Source organism: Polypterus senegalus, chromosome 6, assembly GCF_016835505.1.
Source record: "Polypterus senegalus isolate Bchr_013 chromosome 6, ASM1683550v1, whole genome shotgun sequence".
Classification (NCBI taxonomy): Eukaryota; Metazoa; Chordata; class Cladistia; order Polypteriformes; family Polypteridae; genus Polypterus; species Polypterus senegalus.
The window spans coordinates 190,705,034-190,727,577 of record NC_053159.1 but is presented as its reverse complement, the minus strand read 5'-3'; the positions used below and the strand labels follow the sequence as shown (position 1 = coordinate 190,727,577).

At 48.4% G+C, this 22,544-nt stretch overlaps 1 protein-coding gene across 4 annotated transcripts in view; it reads right to left on the bottom strand.

Moving 5' to 3' along the window:
- The window catches only part of znf385b (zinc finger protein 385B), a 359,240-nt gene that overhangs the window by 9,637 nt on the left and 327,059 nt on the right, over positions 1–22,544 (bottom strand). For all 4 annotated transcript variants that reach the window (XM_039757758.1, XM_039757759.1, XM_039757761.1 and 1 more), the window contains 4 exons: positions 14,644–14,812; positions 5,404–5,655; positions 2,165–2,346; positions 216–317 (listed from right to left, as the gene is read on the bottom strand). In XM_039757758.1, the coding sequence (XP_039613692.1) occupies positions 216–317; positions 2,165–2,346; positions 5,404–5,655; positions 14,644–14,812 (705 nt within the window). The remainder of the gene's footprint in view (positions 1–215; positions 318–2,164; positions 2,347–5,403; positions 5,656–14,643; positions 14,813–22,544) is intronic.

Genomic DNA, 22,544 nt, shown 5'->3' with positions numbered 1-22,544 from the left:
GAAGTTGATCCCCAGATTAATCCCCACAACCCAAAGGCACGTGTCGGCGGGATTTAAACGGCACACTAAGCCAGGAGAGCCCCAACTGTGCCAGTGTGTCATGTGACAATGCTGACTGGGGACATCTGGCCAGAGAGTGAAACTGGGTCAGCCATCTGACGGCGGAACATGGAGGACATTGTCCGAGAAAGCGAGAGATGAGGAGAAATGCTTACTGCGAGGATGCTGGGGCTCCGCTGCTGCTTGTTGTACGGACTGTACTTGGGCTTCATGGGCTTGCCTGCCACTCGGTCTTTGTGCCGCCGACTGGAAATGTGCTGTGAAGAAGGGACAATAAAAAGAAAATTCAAAAAAGAGAATGGAAACACCAGGGGGTCCCCTAAAGAAATCCCCTCGGATTATCAAAACACCAAAGCAAATGGAAGAAGGAAGGTCTCAGGTGCAATACTGGGATGAGCAGAGAGCCCCCTAGTGGGGAAAAGCAGGAGATAACAAAAGAAAATAACCAGCTGTGAACCCGGGCCAGTCGCTTCACCAGACCACTAACTCCACATTCACCATAATATGACCTGCCTGCAGCCGGGCTGAATGACTGAACATGGACTGCTGGGTAAATGCACCGTGAAAGGCGCTATACAGATTAAAGATGTACCCAAATGCCCAACCCCAAAATCTTACTCTGGTGCTCTGGGATATCCACATAAATTAGCTAAGGTAGACGGACCACCTCCCACCACCTTGTACTGGTCACCAGCCATTTTTCATGACACACGCACACTACTGTTGATTGGTCAAACTCACGGTGGCCTTGTTAGACAATTTGTTTCCCTGAGAATTCACCGTATGGTCGTCTTAGACAGACTGGTGCCAGCGTGACATCACAGAGCTGTAGCAGCCATGTAGAGATGATGCTGATGATATTATTATTATTATTATTAATGTCCTCCATCTCTGAACTGTATTAAGAAGCCTTGATAATTGATGGATAATAATAAAAATAAGGGCCTTGAACTGAATGGATCATGTACAGCTGATAATGACTCTTCTCCTTCTTCTTCTCCTTCTCCTTAGCATTTTAGTAAAACACTAACACTCCTGTCCTTGCCATGTGCTGCTCAATCCTTTCCTTTATATTTCCTTCCATTAGTTTTCCCACAATTCACGTTACGCCTTCCAGACTGCATTGCAGCAGAGCCACAAGGATTTCATAATAGGGTGGTCCTAAATTTGTCATAGGTGGGCCAAAGTTATTTTTATTAGCTTAAGAGCTCCTGTGCTAGAACTGGGCAGCAGGCTTCCCCCAACATCCCCAATCAGCCACGACAGCCCCGTCTCCTCCCAGCTGGCCTTCACTGTTTTTAGGTCTTCCTTAAATGTTCTGCTCCATGTGTTTCTGGGTCATCCCTTGATGGTGTGCTGCTGAGATCTTTCCGACAGGTTCTTCCATTTCCTCTGAAGCTCTGGTAGTGGGACTACTGGGTTTTTAGTCACCCCCTTGTCCAAAACCCTTAACTCAGTTTGGCTGGATGCCCAATTCTAGGAAGACTTCTGGTGGTTCTGTCATTTCATAATTTTTAAGACCACTGGGCCCCCGGGAACACTCAAAGCCGTAGAAGTGGTCTATGCCTCACCACAATATAATCATGGAGGTCTACAGTGAGTTCCTTCGACTACAAAACAGGGTTGGCCAATAAGCAAAGTGGGTGGCCAAAGGCCTACCTGGGCCACACTCTAACTGCTGTGCCTTCTGTAGTGACTTAGATCTGCCTGATCAGCTTTTTTATAAAACACGATAATATTTGCCATTTTCCAGTCCTTTTCTCGGTGCGCAGTGACTTCCTACAAATATGCGTCAAGGGTTTCCTATTTGCACTCGCTGACCCCCTCAGGTCCTCTTTGAAGAAAGTCATCTGTTCCCGGTGATCTGTTTTCTGATTTCAGCCATTCTAACCTACACAGCTCTTCTCCCTCTACAGTTTCACTCGGTACCTCAGTAGAAGTTCCTGTCATGTTCAGGAGGTCACCAGCTTCCTCACACATATATCCTTCAATAACAGCTGATTCCCGAAATGTGAATGTCAACTCTGTCATCAAAACAGTCAAGTGCAGACCCCAGAAGAGTGTGTGACCTCGGCCCAGACCAAACCGGCTTCATCGAGTGTACCTGCTTTAGCTGGATCTCGGAGTTCACGTGGACATCGCAGATTTCACAATGGAACGTTTTGTTCTGCAGACCCGAACCTTTCACCACGCTGGTCTGGACCTTGAGTTTGGACCCTGGTCTTGGATACGCCTTGATTGGACCGGCACCATTGCGAGCTTCCAGCATTGTTTTGTGCTTTGAACCTGCATTTGACAGGAAAAAAAACATTTTTTGTTACTCAAGTGTGTTCCTCCCCAAACTGATCTCTACCAAGAACATCAAAGGTGCTTTATTAATAAAATATAACATGAGGATGATAAACACATGAAGGAGAAACATCAAAGACCAACGCAAAGCAATCCCAAACCCAGTCTGCCCCACCCGGCCCCACGAGTCCATAAGGCACCCTTGTCTGGATGGATTGGCGATCAACTAGCTGACGTCTTCAGTGACATCACTGAGAGAATCCGTAGTAAGACACACAGATCTGGAAAGGAGGGTCTGTCTATGGGGTCAAACCTTGGATGCAGGAGGAACAACATGGATTTCTTCCCTGTCGAGGAACACTGGCCCAGCATGGTACCCTCACAAAGGCTCATGGGAGTTTGCCCAACCAGACTACATGTGTTCTGTGGACTTGGAAAAGTCATATGACCGCGTCCCTTGGGATGTCCAGTGGGAGGTGCTTCGTAAGTATGGGGTACCATGCCGGCTGTTGAGGAGGACATCTGAAGCAAATGTCAAACTCGATCCTGGTGGGTGTCGGACTCTACCAGGTCTACCCCTCTATTGTCGATTTTGTGCAGAATTTCTAGACACGCCAATTTGTGGAGAGTGCCCATTTCAGTGACCTCAGCATCGCGTGTCTCCTTTTTGCGGATGATGTGGTCCTGCTGGCTTCATCAGGCTTTGACTTCAGATGCACACTGGGAAAGAATGCAGCCAACTATGAAGCAGGCCGGGATGAGGAACAGCACATCCAAGTCTGAGGTCATGGAAAGGAGTGGAGTGTCCTCTTCAGGTTGGGGATGAGGTACTGCCTCAAGATGAAGAGTTCAAGTATCCCGAGGGTCTTGTTCATGAGTGAAGGAAGACGGGAGCAGGACACAAATCCGAGCAACATCTGCAGTCATATGGACATAGTGAAGAGGGAGCTGAGATAAAAGGCAAAGCTCTCAATCTACTGGCCAGTCTCCATTCCTATCCTCATCTATGGCCAAGAGCTGTGGGGACTCACCAGAAGAACTCAGTTGTGGACACAAGCAGCAGACATGAGCTTCCTTCACAGAGTGTCTGGGCTCAGCCTTGGAGTCAGAGGTAATCAGCATTGAGCAGTGACAGGCATTCAAACCAGCACAATGACAAGGGGACCCACATTTGTGCACAGCCAGTTTGTCACATTTGATTTAATTTCATAAACTAAATACTGTGTCACTAAAAATCTTTGTTCGGAAAACACCGCAGTGCTCAGATGTTACTAGGAAATGTTATCTTTATTGTTGAAAGGAGAGCCAATTATTACGCCGGCTGAGAGGGGTTCCCAAACTTTTTCACATGACTGTAACCCCAGTCCACAAGTCCTTACACTCGCTCCCGGATTTCCAAATCCTCCTTTTAACATAGAAAGACTTAAATGGCCGAGGTCCGGCTTACTTATGTGAACTTATCTTGACTTACAGACCAGTATGTACATTAAGATCTCAAGATGCCGGTCTGCTTATGATCTCAAGGATTAATAAAATAACAGCGAGAGGTCGAGCTTTTAGTTACAAGGCCCCTAAACTGTGGAGAGGTCTGCCTGCTACTATAAGAGATGCCCCTTCGGTCTCAGCTTTGAAATCCCAGCTAAAGACTCACGACTTCAGTTTAGCACACCCTGACTAGAGCTGCTGATCAACTGTGCATTAGCACTAAAACATAAGTCACATGACATTTAGAATTGAATACTGACCCTCACCTATTCGGAGTCTCTTCTCGGTACTCTGATGTGGCATTCGCTGTTCTGTTCTGTCTATTGTATTATATTGTCCCCCTTTCTTTGACACCCACTGTACGTCCAACCCACCTGGAAAGGGGTCTCTCTTTGAACTGCCTTTCCTGAGTTTTCTTCCATTTTTTTCCCTATAAAAGTTTTTCCTCGTCTTCTTAGAGAGTCAAGGCTTGGGGGGCTGTCAAAAGGCAGGGCCTGTTTAAGCCCATTGCCGCCCTCCTTGTGGGATTTTGGGCTCTACAAAAATAAATTGTATTGTATTGTATTGTATTGTACACATCTCCAGAGCTTCATGCCACCCTAGCACACTTGAGTAGGTAAACCTGTCATGCCCAGCATGTAGCATTGTTGACCACCACACTTCTCCATTTAGGACTCTGGTCTGCCGGACTTCCTGACCACGAGACCTCAAGATGTGGGGATTGTCAGAATCGCATCCTCCATGCTGACCCTCATATCGGGCACTCCACATGTGTCTCACCACAGAAGGAACTTCTCAGTTAAAAGAATGTAAAAATAAAAAGCAGCAACAAAAATATGGCAATACAGAAAATAATATATAAATGATTGAAAGAAGGCCAGGCTAACAATCCCAAATCAAAACCCAAATCTCAAATCCAAAACACAAAGCAAAAAATCACAAAACCACAAAATCAAAATGGTAACTTCCAGAAAACGCTGCTGACAGTCCGACAAAGAATGAGCCAATGAGGGACCTCCTCCTGAATTATAAAGGCTGTGGTTTGGGGGCGGGGCCTCAGCAGTGATGTCATGGTGGCCCCACCTCTTGACGGGTGTCACCCATAAAACACAAGGGACATCATCAAAAGACATGAACGCTTGATGCCTAAACACTAATTAATGTATAAACATTACAATACTAACAAAAACTACAGAAAAACAAAATAACGTGAAAATGAATAATTCAAAAACAACAACAAAACATAAAATAAACGTTAGCCACTGAAGAAACCCTGGCTGTGACATATTAGGTAGTGCCAACCATGTGTGTATCGGGGGGAGCCACTGTGGTGATTTGCAGGGCTGTTTTGAATGGATGATGTTTGCGTTGTGTGTTTGGACTGCCGATGGGTGGGCACAGCTGGGCATCCAGTTTTTTGCACAGTAACCTGTAAATGCCCACCAGTTGTCACCCTGACAAAAGCATCTTTGGAGCAACTACAATAACAACATATGGGCCCTCGTGACCAGTGAGGGGCCTGATTTCATGTTGCCCCCCAACGTGACAGACCACCATGCCTGTCCTCACCTGTGTTGTGCGCCTCGAGCTGTGACAGCGAGTTCACGGCCACTTTGCATAGCGAACAGTAGAGTAACTTCCTGGCTTTCTCCTCCTCGGACTCGGTGGGCGGCGGCACCTCTCCGTTTTTTACCGGCAGTGCGAGCGGTGCCGTTTCACGGGGTGTCGTTTCCAGGGTGGCTGGCTTGGGCACACTGACGGGCAGAGAGCCTGCTGACCGGGTGGTGGGCCTCATCATATTGCTGGATGCTGCTCTTTTTTCTAGGTTGGAGACAAAAAAAAAAAAAAATTTACATTAATATGGCGTCTCAAATTCAAGTTCAGCTTCGCAAATGCATAGAATCGGAAGTGGAGCTCCTCTGATTAATGCCAGTCAGCAGGATGGTAGGGGAGTTGGCGTCTACACCAACAGTGCTGGGTACAGACAAGAGCCAGCAGTCCATGACTGGGCCCACCTATACACATGGCACTGTATTAGATTCGCCAGTCAATCCAACCTGCACATCTTTGGGATAAACACACACACACACACACACACATATCAGTATATACTGTATATTACATATAGAGGATACACACACAGACACACACACATACACACACACACACACACGCACACACACACACACACACCAGTATATATATATCACATACTGTATACAGGACACACACACACACACGCACACACCAGTATATATATTACATATACAGGACACACACACACACACACACACACACATATCAGTATATACTGTATATTACATATAGAGGATACACACACACACACACACTCACACACACCAGTATATATATTACATATACAGGACACACACACACACACACACACATCAGTATATACTGTATATTACATATAGAGGATACACACACACACACACACACACTCACACACACCAGTATATATATATTACATACTGTATACAGGATACACACACGCACAAGTCAAGTCAGGTTGGGTAGCATGCACTGGTACAGCACGTCACCGCACTCTCTACATAACGAAACAGCTCGGGATCCCGGTTGGCAACCCCCCCAGACAGACACGTGGTCCAGTCCCGCCCTCCGGAAATGACCCTCTATCTGCCGTAGCCAGGTGTTACGTGGGCGACATCGTGGCCTGGTCCAGCCACTCGGGTCCTCAACAATGAGTAGAATCATCCTCGGGTAATCGCGCCACATGGCTGTAGTGCCGTACCTGATGCTCCCTTACAATGCAGGTCATGTGCCTCATTCGGGACTCCATGAGCAACACAAAGTCAGACCAGTGGCACCCAAGGATTTTCTGGAGAGACACACATGAAGGAGTTCAGTCTTCATCTCAGGTCACTGGTCCATGTCTGGCAAACCATATAGCAAGACAGGAAGCACCAGGACTGTAAAGACTTGGACCTTTTACATAGATATCGAGAGCGCCACATACCCCTTTCCAGCGACCTCATGACCCCCCGTGCTCTCCCAATCCGTCTATTGACTTCATAGGAAGAGTCACCAGAGACATGAAGGTCACCGCTGAGGTAAGTAAACCTCTCAATGACGAGGTCCACACTCTCTCTGCAGACAGACCCTCTGCTGATGGCTGTGCCCAAGAGGTCATTAAAGGCCTGGCTCTCTGGTTTTTATCAGGACACTCACAAGCCCAGACACTCAGACCCCTCACTCAGTCTCTCGAGACCCCCGATCAGAGCCTCTATTGACTCCACAGCATTGTCAGCATAGTCAAGATCCGTGAATCTTTCTTCACCAACAAATGCCCCACAGCCACTGGACCCCACGACCCTGCCCACCACGCAGTCCATGCCAACATTGAACAGAGTAGGAGCAGAACAGACCCCTGACAGACCCCAGAATCAACTGGGAAAAACACAGAGGGTCTGCCTCCACTCTGCACAGCACTCACAGTCCCAGTGTACAGGCCAGCCATGATATCCAGCAACCTCGAGGGGATCCCATGATCCCTCAGGATGTCCCACAGCGCAGCTCAATCAACTGAGTCAAACGCTCTGTGAAAATCGACAACGGCTGCAAAGAAACTCTGCCGATATTCGAGTTTGCACTCCACGAGAACCCTCAGTGCCAGGATGTGGTCGACGGTAGACTTCTTAGGCGTAAAACCAGACTGTTCTTGTCACTGGTAGGTGAGCAGGTGATCACGGATCCTATTGAGGACGACCCTAGTGAGGACCTCACCCGGCACCGAGAGCTGTGTTATCCCCCTGTAGATGCTGCAATCCCTTTCCAGATAGAGACGACAAGTCCCGTCTGCCAGTCAGTTGGGATGATGCCAGTCTCCCAAATGGAAGCAGGAGGACAGCCTTACCACCAGCCTGGAGTAGTTCACCCCGGATACCACAGACCCTGCAGCTTTCCCCCCTCAGCTGGTTCACCACCTGCACACACTCACACACACACACACCCGTATATATATTACATATTTAGAACATTAGAGCACTCTGGACGAGAACAGGCCATTCAGCCCAACAAAGCTCGCCAGTCCTGTCCACTTGTTTCCTCCAAGAAAACATCAAGTCGAGTTTTGAAAGTCCCTAACGTCTTCCTGCCCACCACACTACTTGGTAACTTATTCCAAGTGTCTATCGTTCTTTGTGTAAAGAAAAACTTCCTAATGTTTGTGCGAAATTTCCAAGTTTCCAACTGTGTCCCCGTGTTCTTGATGAGCTCATTTTAAAATACAAGTCTCGAACCACTGGACTAATTCCCTTCATAATGTTAAACACTTCACTCAGGTCTCCTCTTAATCTTCTTTTGCTTAAACTGTAAAGGCTCAGCTCTTTTAATCTTTCCTCATAATTCATCACCTGTAGACCTGGAATCAGCCTAGTCGCTCTTCTCTGGACCTTCTCTTGTGCTGCTATGTCCTTTTTGTAGCCTGGAGACCCAAACTGCACACAGGACTCCACATGAGGCCTCACCAGTGTGTTATAAAGGTTGAGCAGAACCTCCTGTGACTTGTACTCCACACATCAAGGCGCTATATAGCCTGACAGTCTGTTAGCCTTCTTAATGGCTTCTGAACACTGTTAGGAAGTTGATAGCTTTGAGTTCACTATGACTCCTAAATCCTCTCATAAGGTGGACTCTCGATTTTCCGTCTGCCCATTGTGTATTCATTTACTCACACACATAAATTGCTCAAAAAAATGAAAGGAGCGCTTTTGAATCCGAGTATCGCATCAAGTCAGTGACACTTCTGGACTGTTGATCTGGTCAGCTAAGTAGCACAGGGGCTTGTTCATCAGTTTCAGCTGCTTTGGTGCACTGGGTGGGGGGACAACAATGAGATGACCCCTGAAACAGGAATGAATGGGTTAACAGGTGGAGGGAGGCCACTGACATTTTTCCCTCCTCATCCGTTTCTTCACTTGTTTTGCATTTGGCTACAGTCAGTGTCACTACTGGTAGCATGAGGCCATACCTGGACCCTACAGAGCTGGCACAGGTTAGTCCAACTTCTCCAGGATGGCACATCAATGAGAGTCATTGCCAATAAGTTTGCTGTGTCTCTCAGCACAGTCTCAGGGGCATGGAGGAGATTACAGGAGACAGACAGGCAGTCCCTCTAGGAGAGCTGGACAGAGCCCCTCGTAGAAGGTCCTTAGCTCATCAGCAGGACCCACCAGTATCTGCTCCTCTGGTCAAGGAGAGGAGATGGATGAGCGCTGGCAGAGCCTACAAAATGACCAGCAGCAGGCAGGCAGGCAGGCCACTGGTGTGAATGCCTCTGACTAAACAATCAGAAACAGACTTCATGAGGGTGGCCTGAGGGCTCGACAATGTCATCTAGTGGGCACCGTGGAGCTCGATTAGCATTTGCCATAGAATACCAGAATTGGCAGGTCCACCACTGGTGGGCATCCTGTGCTTTTCACAGATGAGAGCAGGTGCACCCTGAGCACATCTAGACAGACATGAAAGGGTCTGGAAAAGCCGTGGATAACGTTATGGTGCCTGTAACATCGTTCAGCATGACTGGTTCGGTGGGGGGTCAGTGATGGTCTGGGGAGGCATATCGATGGAGGGACAGAGACACAGACCTCTACAGGAGAGACAATGGCACCTTGACTGCCATTAGGGATTGGGATGAAACTCTTGGACCCGTTGTCAGACCCTGTGCTGGTTCCTCCTTGTGCATGACAATGCCTGGCAGGCCTCATGTGGCGAGAGGATGAAGGAATCGATACCATTGACTAACCCCCCCCACCTCCCCCCCACTCACTCGGCTGACCTCAATCCAATAGAACACCTCTGGGTGGGACATCATGTTTGGGTCCATCTGAGACCTCAGTCTGTCCAGGAGCTCAGTGATGCGCTGGTCCAGATCTGGGGGGAGATTCCCAGGACACCATCTGCCGTCTCATTAGGACATTGTCAGGCATGGGGGGCTAGGGGGCATATAAACTACTGAGTACGATTTGGAGTTACTGCAATGACATTTCGGCCAAATGGACTCACCTGCCTGCCTGCCGCATCATTGCTTCCCTTTGATTTTCGGGGTGTCACTCTGTTGGTTCATCATTTCCATTTCATCCTTTCGTTCCTCACACATCACCATATCAGTCCGGATCAGTAGAAATAGCCAGCAGGATTTTTTTTCCCCATTGAGGTCTCATGTGTTTTCGAAATGTTCCTTTCATTTTTTTGAGCAGTTTATAAAGTGCATCCGGAAAGTATTCACAGCGCATCACGTTTTCCACATTTTGTTATGTTACAGCCTTATTCCAAAATGGATTAAATTCATTTTTTTCCTGAATTCTACACACAACACCCCATAATGACAATGTTAAAAAAGTTTACTTGAGGTTTTTGCAAATTTATTAAAAATAAAAAAAATTAAAAATCACATGTCCATAAGTATTCACAACCTTTGCCATGAAGCTCCAAATTGAGCTCCAGTCCATCCTGTTTCCCCTGATCATCCTTGAGATGTTTAATTGGAGTCCACCTGTGGTCAATTCAGTTGACTGGACATGATTTAGAAAGGCACACACCTGTCTATAGAAGGTCCCACAGTTGACAGTTCATGTCAGAGCACAAACCAAGCATGAAGTCAAAGGAATTGTCTGTAGACCTCTGACAGGATTGTCTCGAGGCACAAATCTGGGAAGGTTACAGAAAAACTTCTGCTGCTTTGAAGGTCCCAATGAGCACAGTGGCCTCCATCATCCGTAAGTGGAAGAAGTTCAAAACCACCAGGACTCTTCCTAGAGCTGGCCGGCCATCTAAACTGAGCGATCAGGGGAGAAGGGCCTTAGTCAGGGAGGTGACCAAGAACCAGATGGTCACTCTGTCAGAGCTCCAGAGGTCCTTTGTGGAGAGAGGAGAACCTTCCAGAAGGACAACCATCTCTGCAGCAATCCACCAATCAGGCCTGTATGGTAGAGTGGTCAGATGGAAGCCACTCCTTAGTAAAAGGCACATGGCAGCCCGCCTGGAGTTTATAAAAGGCACCTGAAGGACTCTCAGACCATGAGAAACAAAATTCTCAGGTCTGAGGAGACAAAGATTGAACTCTTTGGTGTGAATGCCAGGCACCGCTCATCACCAGGCCAATACCATCCCTACAGTGAAGCATGGTGGTGGCAGCATCAAGAACTGGGAGACTAGTCAGGATAAAGGGAAAGATGACTGCAGCAAAGTACAGAGACATCCTGGATGAAGACCTGCTCCAGAGCGCTCTTGACCTCAGACTGGGGCGACGGTTCATCTTTCAGCAGGTCAACGACCCTAAGGACACAGCCAAGATATCAAAGGAGTGGCTTCAGGACAACTCTGTGAATGTCCTTGAGTGGCCCAGACTTGAATCTGATTGAACATCTCTGGAGAGATCTTAAAATGGCTGTGCACCGACACTTCCCATCCAACCTGAGGGAGCTTGAGAGGTGCTGCAAAGAGGAATGGGTGACACTGGCCAAGGATACAGTAGGTGTGCCAAGCTTGTGGCATCAGATTCAAAAAGACTTGAGGCTGGAATTGCTGCCAAAGGTGCATCGACAAAGTATTGAGCAAAGGCTGTGAATACTTATGGACATGGGATTTCTCAGTTTTTTTATTTTTAATACATTTGCAAAAACCTCAAGTAAACTTTTTTCACGTTGTCATTATGGGGTGTTGTGTGTAGAATTCTGAGGAAAAAATGAATTGAATCCATTTTGGAATAAGGCTGTAACATAACAAAATGTGGGAAAAGTGATGAGCTGGGAATACTTTCTGGATGCACTGTATGTATATTCTCACAGACACACATATATATATCAGTATATATTTTATATATATAGTCTCATTCACACACACAAATCATTATATATATTATATATATAGTCATACACACACACACACATATATATATAGCGCCTTTCCACAGTGTGGACTATGCACTTGACTAAACGGTTGCCCACACTTGACCCACTGTGTTATCCCACCTGCACACTTAACTGTCAAATGTACTTGCTAAGTTTCTAGGGGTGTTGTTCACTCTGGAAAGGCGCTATATATAAAGTAAAGACCACTGTGCTTCAGTATTTCCATATTTAGGGCCCAGCCAGATGAAAACACTTGCTTGGGTCACACCAACTCTCCATCGGCTTGGCCAACAGAGGACCACACTGCCATCTTCTCCACTGGCATGACAGGGGTGGGTGCTTCTTTTATTTAATCTGCCAGGATTAAGAGACATGGAAGGGTGGGCAGGATGGGGGTCAGCCTTTGACTCAAAGTCCTTGATGCTGCCGAATGGCATACACTGAAGAGCTGTGCTGGGCTGCCCACCACGCCTGTGTCTGTTCTTTCAGTCACCTTGGCAGGAGTATGAAGTTGATTATGAGTCCTTTGGAACGGTGTCCACTAGGAAAGGCACTATAAACAGAGTGAAGGACATCATGGAGGGATGGGCATCCCAGCTGGGGTGCTTGGTGTTTCCATTATGATAGATGGACAGTGGTACGCTGGGTGGCAGTCTCTCTCTGATGGAGGTCCCATCTGGATGCACGCAGAGCTCCATGAAAGTTGCAGTTCCAACAGGCAGCCCACTTGGGGTCCGAGGGTGCTGCTGGAGGGGGGTCTGCCTAAACCTGGAAGTGCTTCTGACTACAGCGCTGACATGCCAGGCTTTAAAAATGGAGCCCTGAGCCCCAGCTGGACGAGTGGGAGTCAGGAGTAGAAGAGAAGGATTATGGAAGGACTGTTTGTGTGGGCATCATTGGCACTGAGCTCAGAACCTGTGTAAAGAGGCACAGTGCCCTCCTTGGACAATAACCTGTGCCCTGGTCACATATGTCTGGGGTTTGGGCTGCTTGATGCCCCCTAGTGTTCCTAAGCGATCCCCCTTGTCTGACCCTAAGTGAGTGGTACTTTTAACTGTAAACTATTGCACAAATCTAACTGGGCACATAAAGGTGCTATATAAAGACAGGCCAGATGACCAGCTATTCAAATAAGTGACAAACAGGACATGTACTGCAACTGCGGGCCAAATGACAGACTCAGTCAGCTGGTTTAGACTCTCAGCATCTGCCAGTCATGCAGCCTGACACTGGCACCAGACCATCTCACCCCCTTTGGCACCGCAAGGTCCTCAACAACAGGATTACCCCCCAAGTAAGCTGTACCCATGTCCAGACAATGCTTAAGGTGCCCTCTCATGGCTCAGGGTGAAGTTGCCCAAAATGCCCCTCAGTTCTGGTGTTCGAGATGCCCACGAGTGACTGAGCTATAAATGTCCGCACAGCTGATGTCCCGCTGTAGACACATAAATAAACCTTCCAGATGGAAAGCACAGCTGATTGTTTTTCCAAAATATCCTTTGACTGTCAGCGTTGACTTTTCAAACTGATGTGACCAGGGGACAGGCTGGCAAGGGACTTCCCAGGAGCAGGGCATCAGTGGAACAGCAGAGGGCAGTAAGAGACCACTTCTGTGTGCAAGTAGGGTGCGCGTGTGTGTGTTACACTCTGTCATGGGTGTGCCACTTAAGTGAAGTCACCACAAGTGCCACAGTGGAATGGAGTGTCAGTGATGCCATAGTAGCCAGAATTGCTGGTAAGGCAGCATGAGACTCCCAGTCTGGCAGGTCACTGCACAGACTGTACAGAAATAGAAAGGAAGAGTAGGGGGCTCACGCTCACCCATCTGGTCACTAGGGGGCAGCCCACATTTCTCTGACGAGAAGGAGTTGGCACGGTGTGGCCATTGGTCCATGTCAAGAGAACAGGCTGCTAGGGAGCAAATGTGTGACCAAAATAGAGAAGTGCAGGGACACCGGCGGCCACCAGATGGAGCTCTTGTCAATCGTCCTACTAGCCAAAAGACTGCAACAGACCCCACAAGTGACCCCCAAGGGGACAAGGGGAGCTGGCGAGGAATGTCACTGGCAGGAGAACAAAGAGACAGGAGCCAAAATTAAAAAGAGACAAAAAGAAAAGGGAGACAGAAATGAAGAGTGTGTTATGTGGAACAAGGCACTGCAGGGACACGGGTTCAAGCCTGTTCACACTAAAGAATGTTTCCAAGTTACATTGGAGGAGGACACTGGGCAGACACGGGTTCAAGTCTGGGCACATTAATAGAGTGTTAGGAAGGACTTTGGAGGGGGTACTGGGCAGACACGGGTTCAAGCCTGTGCACACTGGGGCAGCTGGTCTCTATTTGTCACTTTTAGCCTCCCCGTGGCATTCCTGCTCTCTTGTGAGCTTTCAGAATGTTAATGGTGCTCTCCTGCCCGCTCATTCACCACCCAGAGGGTGATGGCACATCCTTGGGGCAGTTCCAGCCAGAACTGTCAATGTATCACTTGTTTTAATATGTCATTAAATATGGCCACATATAGTGCCTTTCATAGGTAGTGGGCACACCCTATGGCACTGCCAGTCTGGCGGGTGAGGCCGAATGGTTGGTCAAAAATAATCTGTTAGAAGCTGGACATCAGAAGACCAGGAGAAGAAGAAGCAATGGGGTGGCACAACAGAGAATGAGCCACACCAGATGATATACTGAATTCAACTACCCTTGCACTGAAGACTTTATGTATGGCACGTGCTAATGACCAGGCCAGGTTTAAGGAAGCAAGTCTGTGGCTCCCCCTAGTGGGCACTTACCTTTGCACAATGGGCACCCTTGAGAGTCCACATGTACCCACTCAAACACAGCATCAGAAATTAAAAAACAAAAGGACATCTCGGGTGGAGCAGCGCAGAGGAAAGAGACAGAAAGTCGGGTCACCTGATTTGTCGGTCTTATTGGGTGGGCCAGCTGAGGGGCCGTTGGTGCCAGCGCTGCCTGCCTTGGAGCCGTTCTTGGCAGACGTGGATTTCTGCTTCGTTTTCCCCGAGTCCTGGGCTTTGAGCTTCTTGGCGTGTTTGCTGCCTTTGTAGTGCGCCTCGGCTTGGCTCTAAGAGGAGAACAAAGGAAGTACAGCGTCAGACAAGACAGAAAAAAGTGGGCACCTCATGGCACAAACCCACACAACTCCCCGGCCAAACCCTGGTATGGCTGCCAAGAGCACACAGCATTCATTTTCCAGCTGCTGCCAATCAGCGTGGCCCCCTACTGGCTGGAAGTTCAAATGCGGGTCACAAGGTTAAAATCCCACCGCTGACTCACTGCGGCAACTCCAGATGTAAAAAACAAATGACTTACTGCAACAGAAGACCCCCTTAACCATCCAACACGCCGACTCTCTCATCTTGATTTTCTCCTCTGCCCGACAGCCACGTGACACAATGCAGGTACACGGCCACGAAGGCAGCGCCAACCGGTGGACGACTTGTAGTAAATCACGACAAACGCATGTGCATCTGTCACTGGACTAAGGGGGTCCTCAATCATGAGACACTGTCAGGAGATCAAAGGAGCCCGACGAACTCCCACCCCGAGTGCACGGCGGGCGCATTCTGAAGGTCAGCAGGCATCCATGTGAGACGTGATCACCACTGCCTGCGCTTGATTTGGCACGGCTGGCGAGTGATTTAGGGCACACTGGCACGTCAAGACGACGCCCGCCACATGGCTCTCATTTGCTACGTGAGCAGAGCTCTAAGTTGGACCTCCAAAACGCTTTCTACAAGCAGGCAAACCTGGGGACCACCCTTTAGGACCACTACCAGTGAGCCAGCGCATTCTGAATCTGACGCACGTTCAGAGTTTGTCAGTTCTGCAGGCAAAAACTGGGGGAGCAGAAAAGGGGATTTGGTGGAGGAGTTGGAACGGCAGAAATAATCCAAGGAGACTCTGTGGTGCCCCCCATCTCAGACTCAGTGGTGCCCCCTGTCTGTCACTCACAGTTAACACCTGCTTGGCTCTGTGACGCCCTCTACTTGTAAATCTTACTAAACTCTTAGTCAGCTCAGTGGTGCCCCCTACCTGTAACTCCTACCACATACTATTCACACCCCTAATGGTAACTCATACGAAATGCTCCTTCAGCTCAGTAGCGCCACCTTTTTCTAATCCACAGATCTGCCTAATTCACTGGTGCCCCCTACCTGTAATAAACGTGTGGTTTGGCGCTGTGATGCCACCTACTTGTAACTCCTACCACATATTTAGCCAACTCAGTGGTGCCCCCCTATCTGATTCATTTAATAAACACTAGCTTGATTCTGTGTTGCCCCCTACCCGTAACTCCTATCACATACCTACCCAGCTCAGTGGTGCCCCCCCTATTTGTACCAAGTAATAAACACTTGTCTGATTCTGTGTTGCCCCCTACCCGTAACTCCTACCACATACTTACTCAGCTCAATGGTGCCCCCTATTTGTACCAAGTAATAAACACTTGTCTGATTCTGTGGTGCCCCCTATCAGTAACTTTTACCACACACTTTGTCAGCTCAGTGGTGCCCCCTATCTATACCAAGTAATAAACACTATCTTGATTCTGTGGTGCCCCCTACCCGTAACTCCTACCACATACTTACTCAGCTCAATGGTGCCCCCTATTTGTACCAAGCAATAAACACTTGTCTGATTCTGTGGTGCCCCCTATCTGTAACTCCTATCACATACTTACCCAGCTCAGTGGTGCCCCCTACCTGTAACTATTACCCCATACTTCGGTCACCTCAGTGGTAACTCATATGAAATTCTCCTTCAGCTCAGTATTGCCCCCCTTTCTGTAAACCACAGACTTGTTTAACTCACTGGTGCCCCCTACCTGTAATAAACACTGGTTTGGCTCCGTGATTCTGTGATGCCACCTACTTGTTATGCTTACCGTATACATATGAAGCTCAGTGTTGCCCCCTGCCTGTAACACATAATAAAGTCGTATTTAGCTCACTGGCATCAATGTTGGTAACTCACAACAAATTTGTCTTCAGCTCCGAGGTGCCCTCTACTCATAACACACAGTAAACACTAATTTGGCCTTGTGGTGCCCCCTACTTGTGACTCTCAAATACTAATTCAGCTCACAGTGGTGCCCCCTGCCAGTAACACATAACAAGGAGTTACTTGACCCTGTGGCGCCCCCCCACCTGCACGTCTTACCCAACACGTATTACCAAGGGTAGGCCGCTGCCAGAGATGGAACACCCCGAACGTTTGCTCCTCGCTGGCCAAATTTCTAATTTCTCACACACAAGCGCCCTCTGGTGGAGAAAGTGGGATTTGCAGCACAGCAGACAAAGACAGGGAGGGCTTTTTCTATCTTTTGATTGTCACCTGTCACCCTGAATTACATTTCTGTGTATAAGAGTGTCACACCATGGCTGTCATTTTGACGAGTGACTCGTCACACTTGTTCGTATTTTTAATTGTCATTACCGACGCTCCAGACCCCGATTTACAGAAGCCGCTGAACTGTACGGTTTTTAATTTGTCCCCCTCTGGGGTGAACGTTAGGTCGACTTAATCCTCTCGGCTCTGCTAATCTGCTCTCCTTATCCCTCAAGATGGATCCTTATCTCATTATCCGAGAATGAAATGCGGACTTTTTCAATTAATTATAACACATCTGACCTAATTGCGGCTGGAAACCCAAAGCCGAGACGCCGACTTCCCCGCATCTCAGCTGCTCTTATCTGGTTACCCTTCGGCCATCTTAGGTGTCCTCTCACGTTTCAAAGGCTCGCCAAGCGAGAGGCCAAACACGCAGCGAGCGTCAAGTCAGACAAAGACCCCGGTCATGGGCTGAGAATTATTTAAAGGCTGCTCGGCGGCACATTTCTGTTTTACGGACCACCCAGGCCTGCGTCTAGACCGCCGGTGCCCTTTAACTAAAGTTCCTGTGACTGAAGTGGAGCGGATGGAGGCGTTGTACTCAGACACTGATTGTTAACTTGGGGTGGTCTATTCATGCCTGGCACTTTACCCAATATAGTGCCTTACACATAGGACAAGAATTGCTCTCTTTGGGAGGCATCACAAAAATGAATGGCGTTATGATTAAATAATACAGGAAACTGATGAAGATCAGAGACCACTGCAGAAAATGTCACCTGGGTAGCACAGTGGTTAGTGCCACTGCCTCAGCCACAAGGGATGGAGGTTCTCTCACCACAGTACTTACCGTCACTGGTAACAGTGTCACCGTGGGCAGACGTGAGTCATGTGGGATTGGGCATATGGCCTGATATGGCTTTGTGACATCTCTGCCCAGCCAGAGATGGTTGGCAACTGAAGCAACAGGACAGGGCACCCCCAAAACTGAAACAGAAGCACAAGTGACAGAGAGAGCTTGTTGATCAGGCCACTCTGGTGCCTCCACAAGGTAAACCAAGCAATTAACTGGCACCCTCACAGTGGCATCGGTCTGGAGACGCACAACTGCAGGAATGGGACGCATAACAAAATGCAGGCATGTGGCACTCTTTGGGAGGCACTGGCACATGAATTTGGGAATTTGAGTCTGGAGCTGCTTAGTCAAAAGTTAATGTTGACAGCTGGTATGCCAACATTTGGGCCACGACGCTCACCTTGGGCAGCTCTCAAGATGACAATCAACAGGTCACAAGCACCACTAGAGAGCGGCCTCAGCAACTTCATGCAGTCACATCCAAGACCCTCAGGCTGAAAAAATGACGAATCCAAACAACAATGGAAGGTGACAATGACAATGAGCACTGGGGCACTCTGAATGTCAAGGGACAAGCTTATTGGCAGATTTGCTGATGGAGACTCACCAAGAAATTCACTGAGGTGGGCAGATGGGACATACAGGATGCCATTTGGGTGCTGGGATAGGAGGTTACCAACCCGTGTAAAATGCTGCCCAAGCTCGAGTGGGCATCATGCAGGCATCTCAGAAGTGCCAGGTTATGTGAGACAAACTTGAGAGTACCCCTTTTAGGATGGTCAACCCTAACAAGAGCTCCAAGGGCATCCTGCCAAGGTTGAGCCTGGCAAGAGGGCACTGTGGTGGGAGCCTCAAATCCTTACTGGATTTTTACCTGGAAGTCACCCCGAGAGGCACTAGAAATGGCTGTTGGGTGCCAAGGTCTCCTTGAGGTGGGCACTCGGAAGAAGCACAGCAGGGTGGCAGATGCCCAGCGCCATACGATCCAAGGAGTCTGTCCAGTCCACTTTGTACGCTCAGAGAGGCTCCTGCTTAGACAGGCCTCTGCTGCCCAATTACATAGTGCTGTGAAAAAGTATTTGCCCCCTTCCTGGTGCCCTCTGTTTTCGCATATTTGATACAACAAGCAGCCTCAGACGTTCAGGCAAAACATAATAATAGAGAAAGGGAGCCTGGGTGAGCACACGATGCAGTCTGTAAGCCAGGAATGGCCAATTCAAAAAATAAAGCTAGCCAGCATCCCATGTGAAAAAGTAATGGCCCCCATAGTTTTAATGCATGGTTGGCAGCAGTAACTGCCCCCAAAATGCTTCATCGCCTACCACTTCTGCTCATCTTGGCATCTCCATTAGGTTCACGTTGGGACTTTGACTTGGCCACTTCAAACCAAACTCAGTCGTCAACTTGCTTTGTCTTTCTCCTTCTTTATAATCCAATGACACTTTCAGCCTTGGGTCCCAGAAGGAGCGGGCATTCTCTTGAACAACATTCTGGTCACGTAGAGAGTTTGCCATTCCTTCAGTAAAGGCAAGTCTTTCAAAGCCTCCCACCCCATCACACCAGCACCTCCATGTCTCACTGTAGGTCTGACGTTGCATCTCTCAGACACAGTGGGCCCATGTTATACTTTTGACTCATCTGCCATTACTTCCAAAGGGTTCTTTGCCCTGATGTTCCTCACAGAGAGCAGATGTTTCTCCCATGAATCACATTTTTGCTCCATCACATCTCATGAAGTTCAGAGTGTTCACTGTGCTGTGTCACCAGGCTTCTGCAGCTGCACGTTCGGTGCCACCTGATATGTCCCTCTTCTCTTCAGGTCACTGCACTGGCTCTCTATAGCTGGCATATATTAAGTTCAAATCCTTCATGCCAGCCCACAGAGTAGTCAGACACTCAGGGGGTCCTCTGCTGCTTCTTGCCCACTCAAGTCTGCTGATGAATGCGTCTGGTGATGCCACCTGTGCGTGTGCCATCAAATCGCAATCCAGACTCTTCATGAGTCGCTCCTGGCTGGTGGGACGAGCTGCCCACCTCCACTTGCAATTCGGTGTTAAAGAAGAGTTTGAAGACCCTCCTGGTTGGGTGAAGTTCCGTCTATCTGATATCGACTGTTAGGTTTTATCATCTAAGAATCGTAACTTGCTCATATTTTGCTCCAAGCTCTTCACTTGTGATGGTCAGTTTTGTCCCCTTGTCCTGTCAAGGTGCCGTTGACCTGCTTTGTAAATCACTTTGGATAAAAACATCAGCTCAGCGAATTCTGTAAGTGTGATCAGGGCAGGATGTGCTCGGTCACTGGCGGAGCTGCTGTAAGGGGGCAATTACTTTTTCACAAGGGTAACCTTATTGAGTGCACATATCAGGCAATAAGTTAGTTATCCAGAGTCCATTAGGTGACACAGGCACTTGCATTGGGAATCGTCACCCGAGGGGCGCAGTTTAGGACAGTTAAGGGGCACACGCTCTGGGAAACCCCAGTGCACTGTAGATACCAAGGGGCAACTCAAAGGGCACAGACACTGAGGATTTGGTAAGTGAAGGGGAGCACCCCACCTAGGTCTTCATAGGGGCTTTGGCCAGCGCTGCCTTTACCTAAGACCCCATTGTGTGGAAGGAGCTGAAGTCATTCACGGTGACAAATGAATAAAAGAAGTGGTGACTAGGACAGGGGCAGACACTTTCTCACAGCACTGCCAGTCATCTTGTTGTCAGCCGCTCGACACCTGCCCACTGTAATGGGACCACCTGACCTGGCTGCACAGATCCTATTAAGTGACAGCTGCCGGGTAAGCACTGGGACAAAAAAAGGGCGAGCAGACGGCAGCAACCAGAACAGGAAAAAAAGGCAGACGAGGCGGCTGGCAGATGACACTTCAGCACCTCTGTGTTTACACACATTACCTGCGCCATCTGTCACTCCCTGCACCTCCTCACACCCTGGCGCCAGGCGAGCACCGCACTGCACTTTCACTTCTCACTCGCGTCCTCCATTTGCCTCTGGGAGCTGCCAGTCACCCTGATGTCAGTCAGTGGCAGCTCAGAAGGGGGCGCCAGTCCACACTCAGATTTAGGAGGCCAGCTTAGAGCTGGCAGTGCAATTCAGTTTGTATTTTATATAGCGCCTTGCACACTGAATTCTAAATTAGGGTCTTTTTTTGTTTTCTTAGCTACGGTGAACTCACAAGGCTCTAGAGATAGAAAGGTGCAATATAATAGATAGATGGATAGACAGTTACAAAGAAAGGTGCGATAGATAGATAGATAGATAGATAGATAGATAGATAGATAGATAGATAGATAGATGAGAAAGACACTATATAATAGATAGGTAGATAGATACGTAAGGCGCTATATTAGACTGACAGAGTTTCTCAAATGTCTTGTGTGAATGTTTAGGCCCCTCTGACTGTTCATAGAAGTTAGCAATGTGTTTGTGTTCAGATAATGTAAATGTTTCCTAATTTTAATTTCATGTTGCTGAGTGTATTACTGCTGTCTATTATGGGATTCAGCTGTGAGAGAAATGGGAGACAAGACTATAAGCGACAGCGCCCCCTCTCGTCCCGGGGTGGTACCACATACCTCAGGTGAGCCTGAGCCTGGTATGTATATGTAATTAATCTAATCTTTCACACGGTAGTAGCTCATATGACTTTGTCTTTTTTCAGTACACTAAGCACGGCCTCACACTTTATTAAAATAATAAGAATGACGTGGACAGGACTGGCGTGCTTTCTTGGGCTGCATGGCCTTTTCTTGCCCAGACTGTTCGAGTTTCTAAAGACGTAACATTAGAGAATCGCAGCTGATCAAGGGTCGCCCTCCTATAGAGACAGAGTGCCAGCATACAGCGAGCAAAACAACAGGAGGGTCCATTCTGTCCACCAGCCCAGCCCACCCCATAGACTTAGACAGACATTTGGTCCATAAGTGGTTCAGATGCCAGGGCTGATGCCAGCCCCTGAATGAAGTTGTTGCCAAGTCGAGGAGGGTGACATCATGCCACATACAGTATGACCTCAGCGTCTCAAGTCCTGCTGGGCCCCCCTTACCGCGCTAAGCCCCCGGTTGCTGTTTTTTTTCTATGCCGCGCTCCCTGACTGCGAGATTAATGGCGTCGGCTGCACTGAATACACTTGAGGCGATGGCCCGCACTTATTTATAGCCCCCTTCATTTATCTGTCAAGGCCTGTCAGTGTCCCACCATCCCAAAAATACCCCGCTAATCCACTTCAAAGCCCCTCTGAATGTTTTTCCTGCGCCCTATTTACCAAATAAATGATGGCCTCTGCGTTTAGAGTTTCGATGGGCACTCATCTCTCGGTATGCGGGGGGCTATCACATGTCTGACAGCTTGTTTCATTGTGAGGATTCGTCGCTTCTCACAGCTCATCTTGTCACTTGTCCCCTTCCTTCATTTTACCTCCGTGACAAACGATGCTTCTTCTGAACTAAAGGTCTGACTGTGGAGCGGCCAGCCTGGGAGACTGCAAGGCTCTCAACTCGACATCTTTCAGGTCCCTCTTACTCCCTCACAGTCATGACAAACACGGAGAGACCACTGGAAACGGGGCTCAACAGTTAAGCCCTTTTTTTTTTCCTT